This window comes from Macaca mulatta, chromosome 15 (genome assembly GCF_049350105.2).
Source record: "Macaca mulatta isolate MMU2019108-1 chromosome 15, T2T-MMU8v2.0, whole genome shotgun sequence".
NCBI classification, from domain to species: domain Eukaryota; kingdom Metazoa; phylum Chordata; class Mammalia; order Primates; family Cercopithecidae; genus Macaca; species Macaca mulatta.
The window spans coordinates 23982060-24000000 of record NC_133420.1 but is presented as its reverse complement, the minus strand read 5'-3'; the positions used below and the strand labels follow the sequence as shown (position 1 = coordinate 24000000).

The following is a 17941-nucleotide window of genomic DNA, read 5'->3' as shown; positions in this document are numbered from 1 at the left end:
CCTGGTAGAAGATGAAGCAAAAGACAGAGTCGGAAGATTTTAATATTTTTTAAAATCTTATTTAAAAGTCTTGAGATCAAACACAAAGCAAACCATACCAGTTCTCTTGGGTTCTTGTACTATAAGATCTCATTACAAAGCATCTCATTATACTGATTATCCAGTTCTATTCCTGGTCACATTATGTCCCCTTTATTCATAAAGATGTATCAGATACCTTGCTCTCTACACAACAAGATACACCTTAAAGGTGTTACTATCACTGCACTGGGTATTTCTATTCTATTGTACTTATCCTCATTCAAAGACTTTAAATAAAAAAATTAAATAGATGTACTTAAGCAACACGCTTTTATTGTATATGGTATTTCACATGTGAAAGGTTTTATAAAGTTGTCTTATTCGGTGTAATCAAGAATGCTTTTATTTCAAAGCTGCTTTTAAAAGTATACCAAATTGCATATTTGAACTAAAAATATAAGGTGCCCCAAAAAAGCTACAGAACATCTTCAATATCTCTCAAGATAGAAACTAGAATCCTGAATGTATAACCTAGAACTAATTATAAAAAATATAGCAACATCAGAACTTCAGCACTACCTTGTGAGTGAAATCGTTCCTTCTACCCCATTCTATGCTTGCAGAATGCTGTCAACTCAAGATGGTAGAGCCAACTGGCCAACCTTAACTCACTACCTTCATCAGCACCACCCTCATCCTTAAGTCCATTTCTGCACGTGCATCTTCTCCTTCAGGTACTACCATAACACATAATTTCATCATCTATTTCAAATTCCAGGAAATGTTATAAACTTCCCTCTTCCCTCTTTTTTGTTACACTGCTTCTTGACTCCTGAAATAGCATTTTTTTTAAAAGTTCACAGGCAATCCAAAAAGGATTTCCTAATGAAGTGCAGACTGTAGCATACCTCAAAGTGAAGAATATAATTTCTGATAGGTTTTCTTCCTTATTTTGTGTTCATTTTCTCCCCAAAGGTAACACCCCAAATCTAGCACCAATATTTTCCGTCCTACTTCAATACATTTTAGTTTTTGTCTTTGGTTCCTAATTACTGCTTTTCTTCCCTTCTAAAAATTCATTTATCTCTTTCAGTAAAAAGAACAGTAATAATATGTTGAACAACTCTGAAATAAATTTTGTCATGTAAAAAATTAATTACGCATTCCGAACCTGGTCACTGTAGTCCTCCGGGAATTGCCTCTGCACCTCAGGATCTGTAAATAATTGACAGATAATATTAATTGGCTTTGGATTAGTGAGCAAGCAGAGGATCACACATTAATATTTGATCAGAAGATGATAGCAGCCCTGGCAGGGGATCCAAGGGGGGCAGCTGAGGCTGCTATGTTGATGAGCACAAGGAAGGACTCGGCAAGGCACTCCCATTACCCTCCTCCAGAAATATAAAAAAGAAAAATTTTAAAGACCTGATGCTACTGTTAACTTTAGACTATTACCTAATGCAAAAATCTTGCCAGCTGCAAATTGCCCTCAATATATTTTTCCAGAGAAAACGAGTCTTAAACCTGCTTGACTTTTCTTCTCTAATCAGAAGCCTCCTTTGCATAGTTACAGATGTGGGCTTGATAAACCACCTTAAGCACTGGTTCAGACTGGGGAGAAAGGGGGAGCGAGAGAATTTTTTCAAGGAATAAATGCAAAACTCATTGCTTTAATAAATGAAATCTATCCTTCTCAAAATGCTTATACACTCTTATGAAAAGGCAGATAAAACTAGATGGAAGTTTTCTTCAGAAGAGAACCAATGCTTTTGGCTTGTCAGTATAAACAAAATATCATGAAAAAATTACGTTCCAGCTGACATAATCAAACTTGCTCAGAAACTATACAAATACACAGGGGAAAATACCTTTTATGACCACCTATTTAAAATGGAGTTACTAAAGAGATCACTTTATTCTTAAATCATAAGCAAGATGATTCAATGCCATCTTCTGTAAGTCAATACAGAAGTGAAAAAATTAAAAGCTATTAGCATTCCATTTACTATCGATTAGGAAAACATTCAATCATTTCTAATAAGGAAAAGATCTGATTCCTTGGAGACATGTTAAGGAAAGTGATCAGAGGTCAGAATAATATCTATTTGAGAAATCATATATCAATTCAGAGGCTTATGGAAAATCACAGATTTGAGGGTCTCCCGTCTAACAATGATCACGATATATGCTACCCATGGCTACCTTTAAATACAACACTAAAACACTAATTTACATCCCTGTGAAAGTGAATCCATGTAAAAGTTCACTGCAGTCCATTTCTGCAGTGAATAATCAAGAAGGGAAAAAACTAAGGGCCTATTCACAAACTACTAGGATCCTAGAAATACCAGTTTTCAAGTCATTACAGCCAATGTGTATTATTTTTTAAAACCCAAGACTAACAACAAAAGCAGGAATATTCAAAAGGTTACACCAAAACCTTTTGAATATTCCTGCTTTTGTTGTTGAGTGGTGCCAAAAAGTTGAAACTATCTGCAAGTGATTTCAAATCTTTACGTGTCTTTTGGTTGGCTTAAAAGCTGGGAATCAATTTCTTTCTTCACCCTCATCTTCAACTACTGGGAAGGAATCGATGTGTCTAGACCAACTAGAGAACTCTGGAGTAATGCCCCTGCAGTACCAATTCAGGGCTTCCCTGGTAGGCAGCAGCTTCTTCACTTGACCCGTCTTTGGCCCCAAGGACTGAAACTGCTCAAGGACTCAGCCCTTATGAGAGAGGAGGCCAGCGGGCACCAAGAGTGTGGCAGGAAAAGGACTAGGCCAGCAGTGAAGAATTCACCAGCAGGAGACAAAGGGGCAGCCTGCTGCCCAACAATCCTCTACCAGTGTGCAGTGAGGGGAAAAGGGGGTGAACAAAGGGAACAAGGGGCCTAAAAAAGAGGGCAGTGGCTATAATTTCTAAAACATACATAAATAACTTAAAATTTGGTACAGAGACCCAAAAAATGCAGCTCTAAGCCACTGAGAGACATAATAAAACAGAGGTTGGGAAAGCCACTAAATCATCTAAGGCTTATTCTTTTTCTTCCAACTGATATGTGGTTTAACACTTATTCTTTAACTACCAAACTTCATACAAAAATTACTCTCATGCCAATCGTTACTATCATGCCCTCTTTCTTGCAGTAATTTGTGCTTCTTGGGAACTACAAAATACCCATGAAAACAAAACCAAAGATTACTTTTCTATCACCTTTTTGTGAAAGACTATATGTCCGAAACCAAAATTTGTAGTATATTCTTTAATTTTTAAAAATACCATTCTTATTCACAGGTGGCAGATGGTTCTTAAATCTTTTCAGTCAACTATATTAATAAGAAATCATAACAAAAAAATTCATATAAAAATATTTTTTATTAACATATACAACATAGAATTGAAAAAAGCATGGGAAAATCAATGAAAAGAAAAAAAAATCAACCTATCTTAACACATTGAAGATAAAGATGACCACGGAATGCCAAAAAGGAGGCCATTCAAACTGTATTATTCCAAATACTGCCTCAATGGAAAGCAACATAAACACCATCAATTAAATTCCTTCAATTGCCCTAAGACTCTCTAAAATGAAATTACCAGGTTTTAACAGAATAACGTTCCAAGATAATACATGCATTATTAGTTACTATGATTCAAGCATACAACTTTTGGTTTCTTTTCATTAAGGCCTCTAACATTTACAAAAAAACAAACTTCATAGGTCTTTAACATTCACCAAAGCAATATAATACATTTTTTGAAAGAAAGGAAGAAAAGCAATGCTTTTTAAAACCAAGTCAACCTATAAAGTTCCATTCAATCAGCTAGAAGATTCAGTCTGATAGTTCATAAAACTACGAAAGCCATTTTGGAAAGATTAACACAAAAACTGCAAATAATTTATTTGAATTTTCTTAAAATGTCTATTTAACACAGGAGGCTGAAATCTTTTTTCACATTGAGTCAATCACAATGCCATAATGTCACCAAAATATCGACATTGGAAACATCTGAGTTAAAAAGGTCCAAATACAATCTGCTTTTCTCAAGCAACACAACACCCGCCCTACTAACAGTTTCAGCATGGCACATGTACAAAACCTAGCACCCTGCAGTTAAGCAAACCGCCTTTAAATTTTCTGTCTGGCAGCAATCCACTTGCGTGTCTGTATGTTTTTACAAGTACTCTATGTATTTCATTGCGTCAGCTGCATTTCTTTGAGTTTTAAATGGTCTGGGAACATTTTATGAAATGTTCTATATCTTTATATGGAAAATAACATACACTGGAAAACTGCATCGGTCTAATATTTATATATCTATTTCTTTATCCACCATTCAATGCTATAATTGCTTATGTTCCAAAACACCTTCTCACATTCATAAGCTCGCCATCAAATGTAGTGTCACCAAACAGCTAACTTTCAACACAAAAATCTGCAGGGAAGAGTACTATCACAGAAGAAAGTAACATAATTTGCTTAGGCAATTGGCAGTAAGAATAGAGTAATCAGCGTATGTCAAGCTTTTTCCCCAAGAATTGTCCCGCTGACAGAAAATTAAGAATCTAGTGGTACATAGCACACCCTTCTTTCCTTATCCTTTTCTCTCAATAACTTTCTTCTACTTTAGGCAATAGATAACTTACAAACTTAAAAAAATCAATGTCATCAACTCCCAGGAAAATACTTTTCAACACGAAAAAAATATTGTATTTAAAAATCTTGCTAATAATACGTACACTCTAATAAAGTCCATGCATCTCTTAACCAAAGAGGCAGGTGGCTCTCAGACAAGGTTTCATATCATGTCATTGTGATGTCACAGCACCATGGCCATCAAAGAGGCTGTCCCCACAGAAACGTGTGCATCACTTTCACTGAAGCATTTCCATATTTAAACACACACATTTCACAGTATAGGACTCCCAAAAGCACAATCTCACTCAGGCACAGAACATGACCATGCTTAAAAAGCTATGTCTTCACAGCAGGAAAAAACTGATCTCCTAAACAAACATGTCTAACATTTTTTCTTTTAAGAAAGGCTAATCTGCTTCCACCTCAACAGTCTATGTTTTCCAGTCTTCTCCTATACATACTTTTAAATCTTTAAGATATACCAGATTGCCACAGAATGTTTAATTAATAGAATAAGAGTGTGGGCAAGACTTACTGGAAAGGTGCTATAAATTATTTTACACAGGCTCCAAAAACCCTGAGTTCTGCCTTAGGCTTAAAGTTCCTAGAAAACGTGGTAGACAGATCTTTTACAACAGAAATGCAAAATAATTCATAAAAGTGCTGTGGTTATGTATGAGGGCTCATTTGTACATTGGTAACTCGTATGTGTACACACACACACACCTTACCAAATTATTTTCCTGTTTCCCTTTGTCATACCAATGACTTCATTTAAAGAGTCATGACATATTTTTAAACTGATTAAAAAATACACCGACTTCATTTTGTACAAAACACATAACAACTGCATACTAACCAAAAGCCATTATCTCCTATAATAGGACCTCTTCTAGGAAATTTAAGAGAAGCTGCAAATGTAGCAGTTAACACGGGAATCTACACTGCTTTCACTTTTAACATGTTAGGATTTCAAGGCAGAAAACATTACATTTAATGCCCGCTGAATTTACCCAATCATTATCTCTAGGATATTTCAGTCAATAAGAGACAAAATATTGAACATATTTAAAGCTTACAATTACAAAATCTGCCCTTTAAAGAAGCAGGACTTTAACATCAGCTATAAACCATATAATCTCATTGTTCAATTTCATGGAGTTTAAGATACTATCTTCCTCTCCCCACAACCATAAATGTTAATCCAAGCTGTAATCAGATTTAATTTTCCAGATGAGAAGATGGGAATATGCTGCAAACAGGATAACAGTCCACTACACTGCTCTTTCACTAATGACATTTCCAAATTTTATACACTAAAAATGTAGACTTTCAGAAAATAGTCTAAGAAGTTGTATAGTTTAAGAACAAGCTCAAATTCTCCCCTAAATACACTCAGAAATAAGCTTTCTTTTAATCCTCAAAAAGAAAATTTGTTTGTATTACACAAAATTAAAGTTTCTTGATAAGATGACTGCAAACTGGACTGCATTAAATATAGCATTTCAAGGACACTAGTAAACTTACTAAAGCTACAAAAACTCAGCTTCATTTATTTTACATTGTAAAATACCAGACTCATTAGGTTAGCATTTTGTAATAACTAAACATAATTATTCTAGTAAATTATATTGTTTGATTGTTAAAATTTACTTGTTACAAATAATATATTTTTGAAAAGAATGTTTGAAATGTTTTATAGAGTTTAAAAATCACCAGCATGTTTTCCTTTTTTTGACAATGAAACATAAAGGTTTAGGTTGTTTTTCCTTTTAAATTTTTTTAATTAAAAATCAGTCTTTTCCACAAAATATTGATTCTAAAATGCAGATCTGACTCTAAAATTTGAAAGACATGCAATTCACAAATTAGAGAAAAAAATCATTTTGAAGTACTATAAATGAACATTTATTTGGATTCCATGTACAAATGAAATTTGTTACTCTAAAAAAATCTATTCTAGGTATAACTTTTTGCTTTAGCACATGAAGGCTGTAAGACATAAAAACTTTAAATCATCCCAATTTTTAACCATGAGTCTAGTCTAGCATTTTCCCCCAACACTGGCATTTAAAATATAATCAAATGCAATTTCACAGCGGCCAGCCTGGTAACATAGGAACAGTTAACCATCAATATCCATAATAAAAACACAAATAACATTATTCAAGGAAAGAGAGCAAAAACCCACCTCAGTATGGCAAGCAATGGAGCCATTCACATGCCAGATTCCTCCTCAGACTAACATATTCTGCCTTTCAGACATATCCTGCTCCGATGTGACTATTTATGCATAAACAGCAGACACTGACCTATTGTTTTCAGTTGTTGAAGTTATGAATGTAGTACAGTTACCAATTAAGTGAATCAACAAGTCCTAAATGCATCAGCTGTTGTACAAATAATGAGTCCATTGACATTATACAGTAAAATCTAGGAGTTTCATCTTTCTTTCCGAAGAATACGGAAGGATTTTAACTAGCAAAAGCCACTACTTACTGATAGTTTGAAATATTTTTCATAACTTCATCTACAAAAGGAATATAAGTCTGATCTTTAACCAAATTTATGCTACGTGAATCCAAAACTCAAACATAAGTGAAATTCCAAAGGGAGCTTTAAAATGCAAAAGGAAGGGTAGGGTATGCTGGAGGCAAAAAAAAAAATAAAAATAAAAAATAAATAAAAAGAATATGTTCACTTACATTTACCTTTTTCTCTACTGAATATCTTAGTTTTCAACTTTCATTATTACTTAAATTTAAATATTTGGAATTCTTAAAAATTACTTCAGAATTATTGGAAACAATTCCTAAAATCTATCAAGTTGATAGATAATTATAGATGAGTTTTTTTATGATTATAATCTCAGGCTTCCATGTAATTCCTCTATGAGTTAGGATTCATTTTATCCCACTTTTTTGAATGAGTAACCTGAAGTGTCACATTTTTATGCCAGTATGAATAATTACTTTATACTTTGCCTAAATGACAGCTGTGCCCTTTATGTATTACAAATATGACATCACTCCATATGGTCTTCATAAATAGATATATCGTATCTGTCAAATTTGGTGAAAAGAGATAACTTATTTACTCAAATATAAAAAACTATTGATGGAACACCCACTATTTGCCAGGCACCGTGATAGGCATTTTATAGAAAATTTCTGATTTTACCTTCCTGACAAAGCTATGCTATAGAGACTATTAAATCAATTTTATCATAGTTAAAGAAAGCAATAGGTTATCACTTGTCCAAAGTTAGAAAATTAGTAGTCACTTGTGGCTGACCGTGCTGATCAATAAGCCACAGTCCTCACCCTCCAGGAGTTTACAGTCTAGCCCTAATGGAGAACACAGAGAATTAAACAAGCAGGTACCACGGGGCTTGGTAAGTGTGATACTAGGAATTAGTTAGCACAGGGGCATCTGGCCTTGTCCTAAGGGAGCAGAAAAAGGTTCCACAAAGAAGTAGTAGAGCCGGGGTAGAGTCCAGGACTAGATCAGGGCTCATCCCATGACACACTTCTGAAGCATATACAATATAGTGAATAGGTCTGTTGTGAGGCCAAGTTCCATGTCTTACTTAACTTTGTCTCCTACAAAATGTCTTAACTGTTATAAATACCGAACAAATATTTGGAGTGTAATAGAATTAATAGAACAAAAAAAACTCATTAAACACCCTGTGTCTCCAAGTGGATAAAAGGCCAATTTCCAAACATCCAAATGAAAACAAGCCTTTGAATGCTACAGACTTCCTAAAGATCACACTGGCATGTCGTAAGCACACAATAAATATTAGTTGTTGTTATATTATTAACCCCAATGGAGAAATAAGCAAGCACTATAAATTCGATGACTACAGATGTATAGGTGTGCCTCAAATTGGAAATACATGTGTTCCTGAAATAAACTTTTATAAACCCAATTAAAAATTTCCCATTGCCTTCTACTGCTTACTTAGAAACATTATAACTTTATCAGAAACTGATTTTCTCTACATTGTCAGTAGTTCCAAAATCCTTAAGCTACAGTTTATTTGCCTCCTGGCATCTGTTTTGCTAATGATCTGTAAACATCAAATACACTAGGGACTCTCCCAGATTTACAGAAACCCTGAGGTGAATCTGTATAAATTGAAGGACCGTTCTGCTAATTCTTTTGCTTTCTAAGTTTGCATACTGGGTTTCAGAAACAGAGTCCCACTAAACATTTTTGCAGTAACAATTATAATACTACCAGCAACCTCTTATTGAATGCTTAGGTATACCAACCATTGCCATAGGTGGCTTAATTTATTATCCTATTTAATCATAATGACTCTTCCAGGTAAGTAGAAGTTCTCTATTTAATAAATAAGAAGAGTGAGGCTCACAATGAACAAATTCACAGAGTTAAGTAACAGAGCTGGGATTCAGCCTGAATCCATCAGGCTCCAAAGAATCCAACACTGGCTTTCCTTTTTGGCTTTATTTATTTACGTCCTCCTGTTGATCTGTCTTCTAGTCATTACTGTGACTCAACAATAAGAATACATCTGGACAAATAACTACAACATGCTGTCATGAAATAGGCCTTAGCAGATTATGAATGAGAGCTTTCCAATTTCTTTATTTATAGTCCTTTGCCAAGTTAAGGATATAAATAAAATGACTCCAAAGTAACTAGCACTCTATTCAACTAGTAAATACAATATTTAAAAGATGAATTCATACGAAAAACTTAGAATGATTTTGAAGGCTAGAGTTATCCTTATCTCATCTATGAAAAAAAATTTGCTAAACAAATAGAGTAAATAAGAACACAGAGAAAATGTCTTCCTACTTAAGAAAACATGTTCCCGAGTACCTCTAAACCACAATGAGAACCCCAGTGCTGGAGTTCCCATTCATACAGGAGAGACAACACGGACATCTCTGCAGGGGAGGCACATACCCATCAAACAGAGCCTTCCTTATACCAAAACCCTGCCTTCCCCACTCCACCCTGCTTCCAGGGAACAAGCCACTGCTGCCTAGCCCTTATCTGTTCCATTAGAGAAGCAGTGCCTATGTCCTTTGAGACTTTTGTTGTTGTAAAATATACACACAATTTACTATTTTGACCATCTTTAAGTACCATGTTGTGACATTAAGTACATTCACATTGTTGTGCCACAATCACCACTATCCATTTCCAGAAATTTCTCATATTCCCCAACAGAAACCTGGAACCCATTAAACACCAACTCTTCATTATCCCCTTCTCCCAGCCCCTGGCAACCACCAATCTACTTTCTGTCTCTATGAATTTGACTACTCTAGTTACCTGATATAAGTGAAATCACTTAGCATAATATCTTCAGGGTTCATTCATGATGTCACATGTGTCAGAATCTCCTTCCTTTTTACAAATGAGTAACATTCCGTTGTATGTAGATATCACATTGTTTATCATTCCGTCAATGGACATATGGGTTATTTCCACCTTCTGGCTATTGTGAATAATGCTGCTATGAACATGTGTGTACAAATGTCTATTCAAGTCCTGCTTTCACTTCTTTTGCGTATATATCCACAAGTCAAATTACTGTATCATATAATAATTCTACATTAAATTTTTGGGGACCTTTACCATTTTTAATGTTTTAAGACCTTTAGGTAGGAAAGCTATCATAACAGCCTACAATCCTTAGTGCAGACATTAAGACCAACCCAGCCCATTTCATCTCTGTGTCTGAAATATAAATCTCTAGACCTGGCCAGCTTAGTCATTTAACTTTCCCGTAAAACTTGACATGCTCTGTTCACCTTTCTCATCTTCCCACTATCCAAATCTTTCAAAAGATGCACTTGGGCATCACTCATAAATGTGGCAAATTGTATATTCTTATATGAATTAACAGTCAATCATACCAACACTTTTTAAAAATTCAAAAGACAAAGAACTATGTCCTCCATCAAAAGTGCACTGAATTTTTAATGAGGTTGCCACAGGAACAGCAAAACTGGCACACTCATGTCCATGGCTCTCCAACTCACGAAACTAACTTGCTTTGGGCACTCCTGGTCAGCCAAAAGCAAAACGTGCAACCTCTTCTAAGCTCCCTTTACATCTTTATCTTCTTACTGCAACTGAATGCTCGCTTCCTCTGGGGTCCTTTGAAGAGTTGGATGTTTATTCCCTACCTCTCCTCCCACTGGCCTGGAGGTGGGATAGACAGCCTCTGTTCATTAGAGTCACTTACAGGCCATTCACCTTCCTCACTCTCCAAAACCCTAGATTTTTACTTCTGGTCACCAGACCATGCCCTCCTCCCTACCACCACCAACACCGCCACCATCACCACTCTGCTTTGTTGTCGCCTACTAATTCCAGGGTTATTCCTCATCCTTGAATCTTGTGGGTCATACTGCATTGCCACTGACTCTACCACCACTCCCACCACAGTCTTCCCGATGTTACTAGTCACACAGATGATCCTTCCAAATCCCGGAACTCTTGATTCCTAGGCCACTCCCCCCAACAATCTCACCCTCTACTCCTACGGTCACACCTAAACTCTACCACTACCAATAATTGAAACCCCTGTAGCAATCGCAAGTTGCAAGCATCTCAGTCTCCAACCATGATCCACTTCCTCTGTTTCCATTCATCCCCTGTAGCACTCTTCCTTCTTCTATCCCACAGGAGCATATACTCTATCCATGTTTTCATTGCCCTTTTTTTTTTTTTTTTTTTTTTTTTGGAAACAGAGTTTCACGCTTCTTGCCCAGGCTGGAGTTCAATGGCACAATCTAGGCTCACCGCAACCTCTGCCTCCCGGGTTCAAGCGATTCTCCTGCCTCAGTCGCCCGAGTAGCTGGGATTACAATCATGTGCCACCACGCCCGGCTAATTTTGTATTTTTAGTAGAGTCGGGGTCTCTCTATGTTGGACAGGCTGGTTTCTAACTCCCAACCTCAGGTGATCCGCCCACCTCAGCCTCCCAAAGTGCTGGGATTACAGGCATGAGCCACCGTGCTCAGCCCTTTTCACTGCCTTTTATCCACCTCAGGTCTACACCATTCTCCTTACATAGCTTAAATTCTATTGTTATAACTGTTCCTTTAAACACATTCTCAACTGACTTGTGCCTCTTTGTCATCCTCTCTTGGCAAACTCCAGTCCTTGTTAAATCCAACTATCCGCCTGCACCCATATAGCTCAGAGGGGGTCCATTTTCATAACTGTTCCATGTCTACTTGGAAACTCCTGACACCTTATAGTTTAAGGCATGTGGCTGGACAAAAACACACAGCTATACTGACTAATCTCACCTTAAATCTGTGGTTATTAACTGTGAGCTTTAATGCAACTCAGTTAATTATACCACTTTTTCCTTCATTCACTTTCTCTGTCTCCTGGCGGCTATTTTATACTTTCTCCTCTTCCCTCCAACCTCAAACCTTCTCCAACCTCAATTGCCACTCATTCCCTTACTTGCCACTTCCCTGAGAAAACAGAGGAATCAGAAGAGAACTCCCACAAGCCCTATCACCACCTCTATTCTCCCACCACCTCTGCCCCACAGACTCTGCCTTCGTCTTATTACATGTGCCCCTTGCAAAGGTCCTTTGTCCACTTGTGAAGGAGGATCCCATCCACTCTTTCCAACTCAGACAGAGCTCTACCAATCCCCCTGTTTTATTCATTTTACCTCTCTATAGGATCTTTCCCATCAGCATAGAAACATGCTGTTATTTCTACAGATATTTTTTAAAAGGTCAAGCCCACTTTCCAACAGTTACCACCCCATTTTTCTCCTTTTCTTTTTAGCTATATTCTTTGAAACAGTGTCTATACTCACAGTCACCACTTTGTCTCCTGTCTCCTCCTACTCTCATGGACCCATGACAACCAAGCTTTCATCTCACCACTTCTCCGAAACTACTCACATACCAACAGCCACACCAATGACCTTCTTTCACTGATAACATCAATTATCAATCTTCAGTCCTGATCTACAAGCACCATTTTGCACCCATGATTGCTTCTCCTTGATATAGTTTGGCTGTGTCCCCACCCAAATCTCATCTTGAATTGTTAACTCCCACAGTTTCCATGTGTTATGGGAGGAACCCGGAGGAAGGTGATTGATTTATAGGGGTGGGTCTTTCCTGCGCTGTTCTCCTGATAGTGAGTGAGTCTCATGAGATCTCATGGTTTTAAAAATGGGAATTTCTGTGCACAAGCTCTGTCTTTGCCTGCTGCCATCCATGTAATACGTGATTTGTTCCTCCTTGCCTTCTACCGTGATTGTGAGGCCTCCCCAGGCATGTGGAACTGTAAGTCTCATTAACCTCTTTCTTTTGTAAATTGCCCAGTCTCAGGTGTGTCTTTATTAGTAGTGTGAAAATGGACTAATACACTCCTGGAGTCACTTTCTTTCTTCAGGAGGCTTCCAGAGCATCCCACTCTCCTGCCTCACTGGCTTCTGCAGGCTCCTTGTTGATCTCTCCCTATTGAAGAGCCCCAGAACTCAGTCTTTGGACTTGACTTTCTTTCCTTTGCTGGTCCTCTTTCAGTCCCATCACTTCAAATACGCACTATTAACTTTACATTTATTTCTCCAGCTCCTATCTCTTCCAATTCCAGACTCATTTATCTAACTGTCTACTCAACATCTCCACTTGACATCTCAAATTTAACATACCCAAAACAGAACTCCTGATCTTTCTCTCACATCCCAGAGCCAATGTATCAGCCACCCCTGCCAACTAAACCTTCAAAATATATTCAAATTCTGACCATTTCACTCCATCTCCACCACTACCACCCTGATTTAAGCCACCATCATTTTCTACCTGGATTAACTACCAATAGCCTCCTAACAGGTCTTCCTGCTTCTGGTTCCAATTTCCTGTAGTCCGTTCTCAAATAGCAGCTAGAGGAATCCTGTAAAACTCAATTCAGGGCCTCCTCTATAACGTCCTCCCTTCACCAGCATACCTCTGCACTCACTTCCTAACTCTCCTCTCCTAACTTTGTTCCCACCGTCTGCTTGCTGCTCCTGAAACACACATGCCATGCTTCCACTTCATGGCCTATATCCTGACAATTCACTCTGTCTGATAAAATATCAAGGAATAAGGCATGTGCTATCAGACTTTATTCACAAGTTAGTTTCCCAATGAGGCCTTCCCCAACCACCTTATTTAAATTTATAATTTTCCTATCCTCACCATTCCTCATTCCATTTTCCTGGGTTATGTTTCTCTTCAGTGCATTTCACCATGCAACATACTATATACAGGTTGAGTATCTTCTTTCTTTCAAAATGCTTGGGACTAGAAGTGTTTTTTCAGATTTTTTTCAGATTTTGTAACATTTCATATACATAATGAGATATCTTGGGGATGGGCCCCAAGTCTAAATGCAAAATTTATATTTCATATATACCTTATACACATAGCCTGAAGGTAATTTATACTTTTTTTTTTTTTTTTTTTGAGACAGAGTCTCACTCTGTCACCCAACCTGGAGTGTAATGGCGTGATCTCAGCTCACTGCAACCTCTGCCTCCTGGGTTCAAGCGATTCTTCTGCCTCAGCCTCCCAAGTAGTTGGGATTACAGGCACCCGCTGCCACGCCCAGCTAATTTTTGAATTATTAGTAGAGTTGGGGTTTCAGCGTGTTGGCCAGGCTGGTCTCGAACTCCTGACCTCAAGTGATCTGCCCACTTGGCCTCCCAAAGCACTGGGATTACAGGTGGGAGCCACTGCACCATCCTATATAATATTCTAATAACTGTGTGCGTGAAACAAACTTTGTACAATGAACCATCAGAAAGCAAAGATGTCACTGTCTTAGCCACCCATGTGGACAATCTGTGGTTTGGCATCACCATCATTCCCACCTATTAATTTATATGCTACCAATAAGCAATTATTTTCTTGTACCTATTTACATATAAGTACCTAACAGTAAAAAATATGACATACTGGTTTTGGGGGGTTGTTTTTTGTTTCCAGAGTCTAGCTCTATCACCCAGGCTGGAGTGCAGTGGCACTCTCTCTCCTCACTGCAACCTGACCTGAAAGGTTCAAGTGATTCTCCTGCCTTAGCCTCCCAAGTAGCTGGGATTACAAGCACCCGCCACCATGCCTGGCTAATTTTTGTATTTTTCGTAGAGAGAGGGTTTCGCCATGTTGGCCACGCTGGTCTCGAACTCCTGACCTCAAGGGATCCGCCCGCCTCAGCCTCCCAAAGTGCTGGGATTATGGCCACCATGCCTGGCCAACATACTGTTTGTTGCTTTATTGAGACAAAGTCTCGCTCTGTCACCCAGGCTGGAGTGCAGTGGCGTGATCTTGGCTCACTGCAACCTCTGCCTCCTGGGTTCAAGCGATTCTCCCGCCTCGGCCTCCCGAGTAGTTAGGATTACAGGTGCCCGTCACTATGCCCAGCTAATTTTTGTATTTTTAGTAGAGATGGGGTGTCACCATGTTGGCCAGGCTGGTCTCGAACTCCTGACCTCAGGTGATCTGCCTGCCTCAGTCTCCCAAGTGCTGGGATTACAGGCGTGAGCCACCATGCCCAGCCCTGACATACTGTTAATAGAGTGAAAAAATAACATGTTCAGAGTAACTTGTGACATCACATCAGCACTCAGAAAGTTTTAGATTTTGGAGCATTTTGGATTTTCAGATTAGGGATCCTTAACCTGTCCTTATTATCTGTTTTCCCCTACTAAATTATATGCTTTATAAAGGCAAGGATCTTTGCTTATTTTGTTCACTACTATATCCTCAGCACCTAGAAAAAGGGCCTAGCAACTGAATGAACAAAAGAAGGAATGAAGGAATAAAGGGAGTAATACCCTTTCTTCTCAAATACCTCTTTTGGCAACATGTATCAAAAGCACTATCAATGTCCACACTCTACACCCTAGTAATTCCGCACCTCAAAATCTATCCGAAGGAAATAGTCTGAAATGTAGGTACTTTTTAAAATTTTTTTCAAGCATCATTGCAAAAATTGAAAAAGTGTTAATAAGTTCAAGTGATGCAATATTTACATCACAATGACGTGGAAATACATCATTGCATTATGAAGAATTAACTCAAAATACAAAGATTTATCATACTGTAATAGCAATTATCATTTTTTAATGTTTTAAATCCAGACTAAAATTAACTCATCAAAATGTCTAGCCATGAGTGAGTTGTAGGATTATTGGTGATTTTTTTTGGCCTTATCTTCTGAATTTTCTATATTTTTAATAAGATTCATAAATTTTTTAAATGAACTTTGCAAATAAATATGTTCCTGGGAAATTAGATTTACATTACAACAGTTTATAATGTCCCCATCTGCCTCTTTCAGGAATCCATCCCTGACTACGTCAGCCCACACTTGACTGGTCTCCTCACTAAGCTTCTATAATATTCGCTACTTTGGCAGCATAATAAATGACTAAGCACCGATTATGCACCTAATCATTTCCTATCTTAGACTGTTAATTCTTTCATTTAAGTACTTGTCTCCCCAGTAAATAAAATAAGCCACTCCAATGACCAGAACCCATGTCTCCTTACCATCTGTGCTCTTCCCACAGATAAAGGCACCAGACTTCTAGCACAGTGCACAGCACAGAGTAGGCTGCCTTCCATACATGCTTGCTGAATTGAATTCTATCTGAATTGCCCTTATTAAATTTCCTGGGGTAGATTAATTCAGGGGCACTTCCAGCCAACTCTCCTTCAAAAGACTACTCTGTGCCTACTCTGTGTCACACACTGTGATAAGCACAGTCCATGTCATGCCACTTAAGCTTCACAACTCTACAACTCTACAAGGTAAGTATTGTTATCCCCAGAAGATCAGGAGAGATGAAATTCCTGGCTCATACTCATACCAATGGTAAATGCAAAAGCTAAGATTCAAACTACTCAGATTAAACTCTAAAACCTATACTCTTGGCTGTGCACAGTGGCTCACGCCTGTAATCCCAGCACTTTGGGAGGCCGAGGTGGGAGGATCCCTTGAGGTCAGGAGTTCAAGACCAGCCTGCCCAACATGGTGAAACCACGTCTCTACTAAAAACACAAAAATTAGCCAGGCGTGGTGGTGGGCACCTGTAATCCCAACTACTCAGGAGGCTGAGGCAGGAGAATTGCTTGAACTCAGGGGTCAGAGGTTGCAGTGAGCTGAGATCATGCCATTGCACCCCAGCCTAGGTGACAAGAGCAAAACTCCATCTCCAGGCCGGGCGCGGTGGCTCAAGCCTGTAATCCCAGCACTTTGGGAGGCCGAGGCGGGCGGATCACAAGGTCAGGAGATCGAGACCACAGTGAAACCCCGTCTCTACTAAAAATACAAAAAATTAGCCGGGCGCGGTGGCGGGCGCCTGTAGTCCTAGCTACTCAGGAGGCTGAGGCAGGAGAATGGTGTGAACCCAGGAGGCGGAGCTTGCAGTGAGCCGAGATCGCGCCACTGCACTCCAGCCTGGGCAACAGCGTGAGACTCCGTCTCAAAAAAAAAAAAAAACTCCATCTCCAACAACAACAAAAACAAACACCAAAAAACCTATAATCTTTTTATTATTATTATTATTATTATACTTTAAGTTCTAGTGTACATGTGCACAATGTGCAGGTTTGTTACATATGTATACACGTGCCATGTTGGTGTGCTGCATCCATTAACTCGTCATTTACATTAGGTATATCTCCTAATGCTATCCCTCCCCTATGCCCCCTCCCAACAATAGGCCCCGGTGTGTGATGTTCCCCTTCCTGTGTCCATATGATCTCATTAAAACCTATAATCTTAATCGTTATGCTTACATGGCAGAGGTTATCAGCCTTTAGCATGGATCAAAGTCACCTGATAGGCTTGATCAGTTTCTGTTTCAGTAAGTCTAAAATAGTGTCCAATAATTTGCTTTTTTTTTTTTTTGAGACAGTCTCACTCTGTCACCCAAGCTGGAATGCAGTGGCAGGATCACAGTTCACTGCAACCTCAACCTCCTGGGCTCAAGCGATCCTCCTGCCTCAGTCTCCCAAGTAGCTGGACCTACAGGCAAATGCCACCATGCCTGGCTAATATTTGTAATTTTTTTTTGTAGAGGCAGGGTTTTGCCATGTTGCCCAGGCTGGTCTCAAACACCTGAGATCAAGCAAGCTGCCTGCCTACTTTGCATTTCTAAGAAGTTCCCAGGTGATGTTGATGCTACTGGTCTGGGGGACTACGTTTTGAGAATTACTGTTACACAGACTTGTTAAAAAAAAAAAACAAACTAGCAATA

At 38.4% G+C, this 17941-nt stretch overlaps 1 protein-coding gene across 23 annotated transcripts in view; it reads right to left on the bottom strand.

The window, feature by feature from the left end:
* DENND1A (DENN domain containing 1A) overlaps positions 1-17941 on the bottom strand; it is a 544513-nt gene that overhangs the window by 407016 nt on the left and 119556 nt on the right. For 20 of the 23 annotated variants that reach the window (XM_077968018.1, XM_015116876.3, XM_077968015.1 and 17 more), the window contains one exon: positions 1193-1236. The exons of the other annotated variants lie outside the window; for them this stretch is intronic. Coding sequence is in view for 15 of the 20 variants with exons in the window: in XM_015116876.3 (XP_014972362.3) it covers positions 1193-1236 (44 nt within the window). In the remaining 5 variants the exon portion in view is untranslated. The remainder of the gene's footprint in view (positions 1-1192; positions 1237-17941) is intronic. 23 annotated transcript variants of the gene reach the window in all.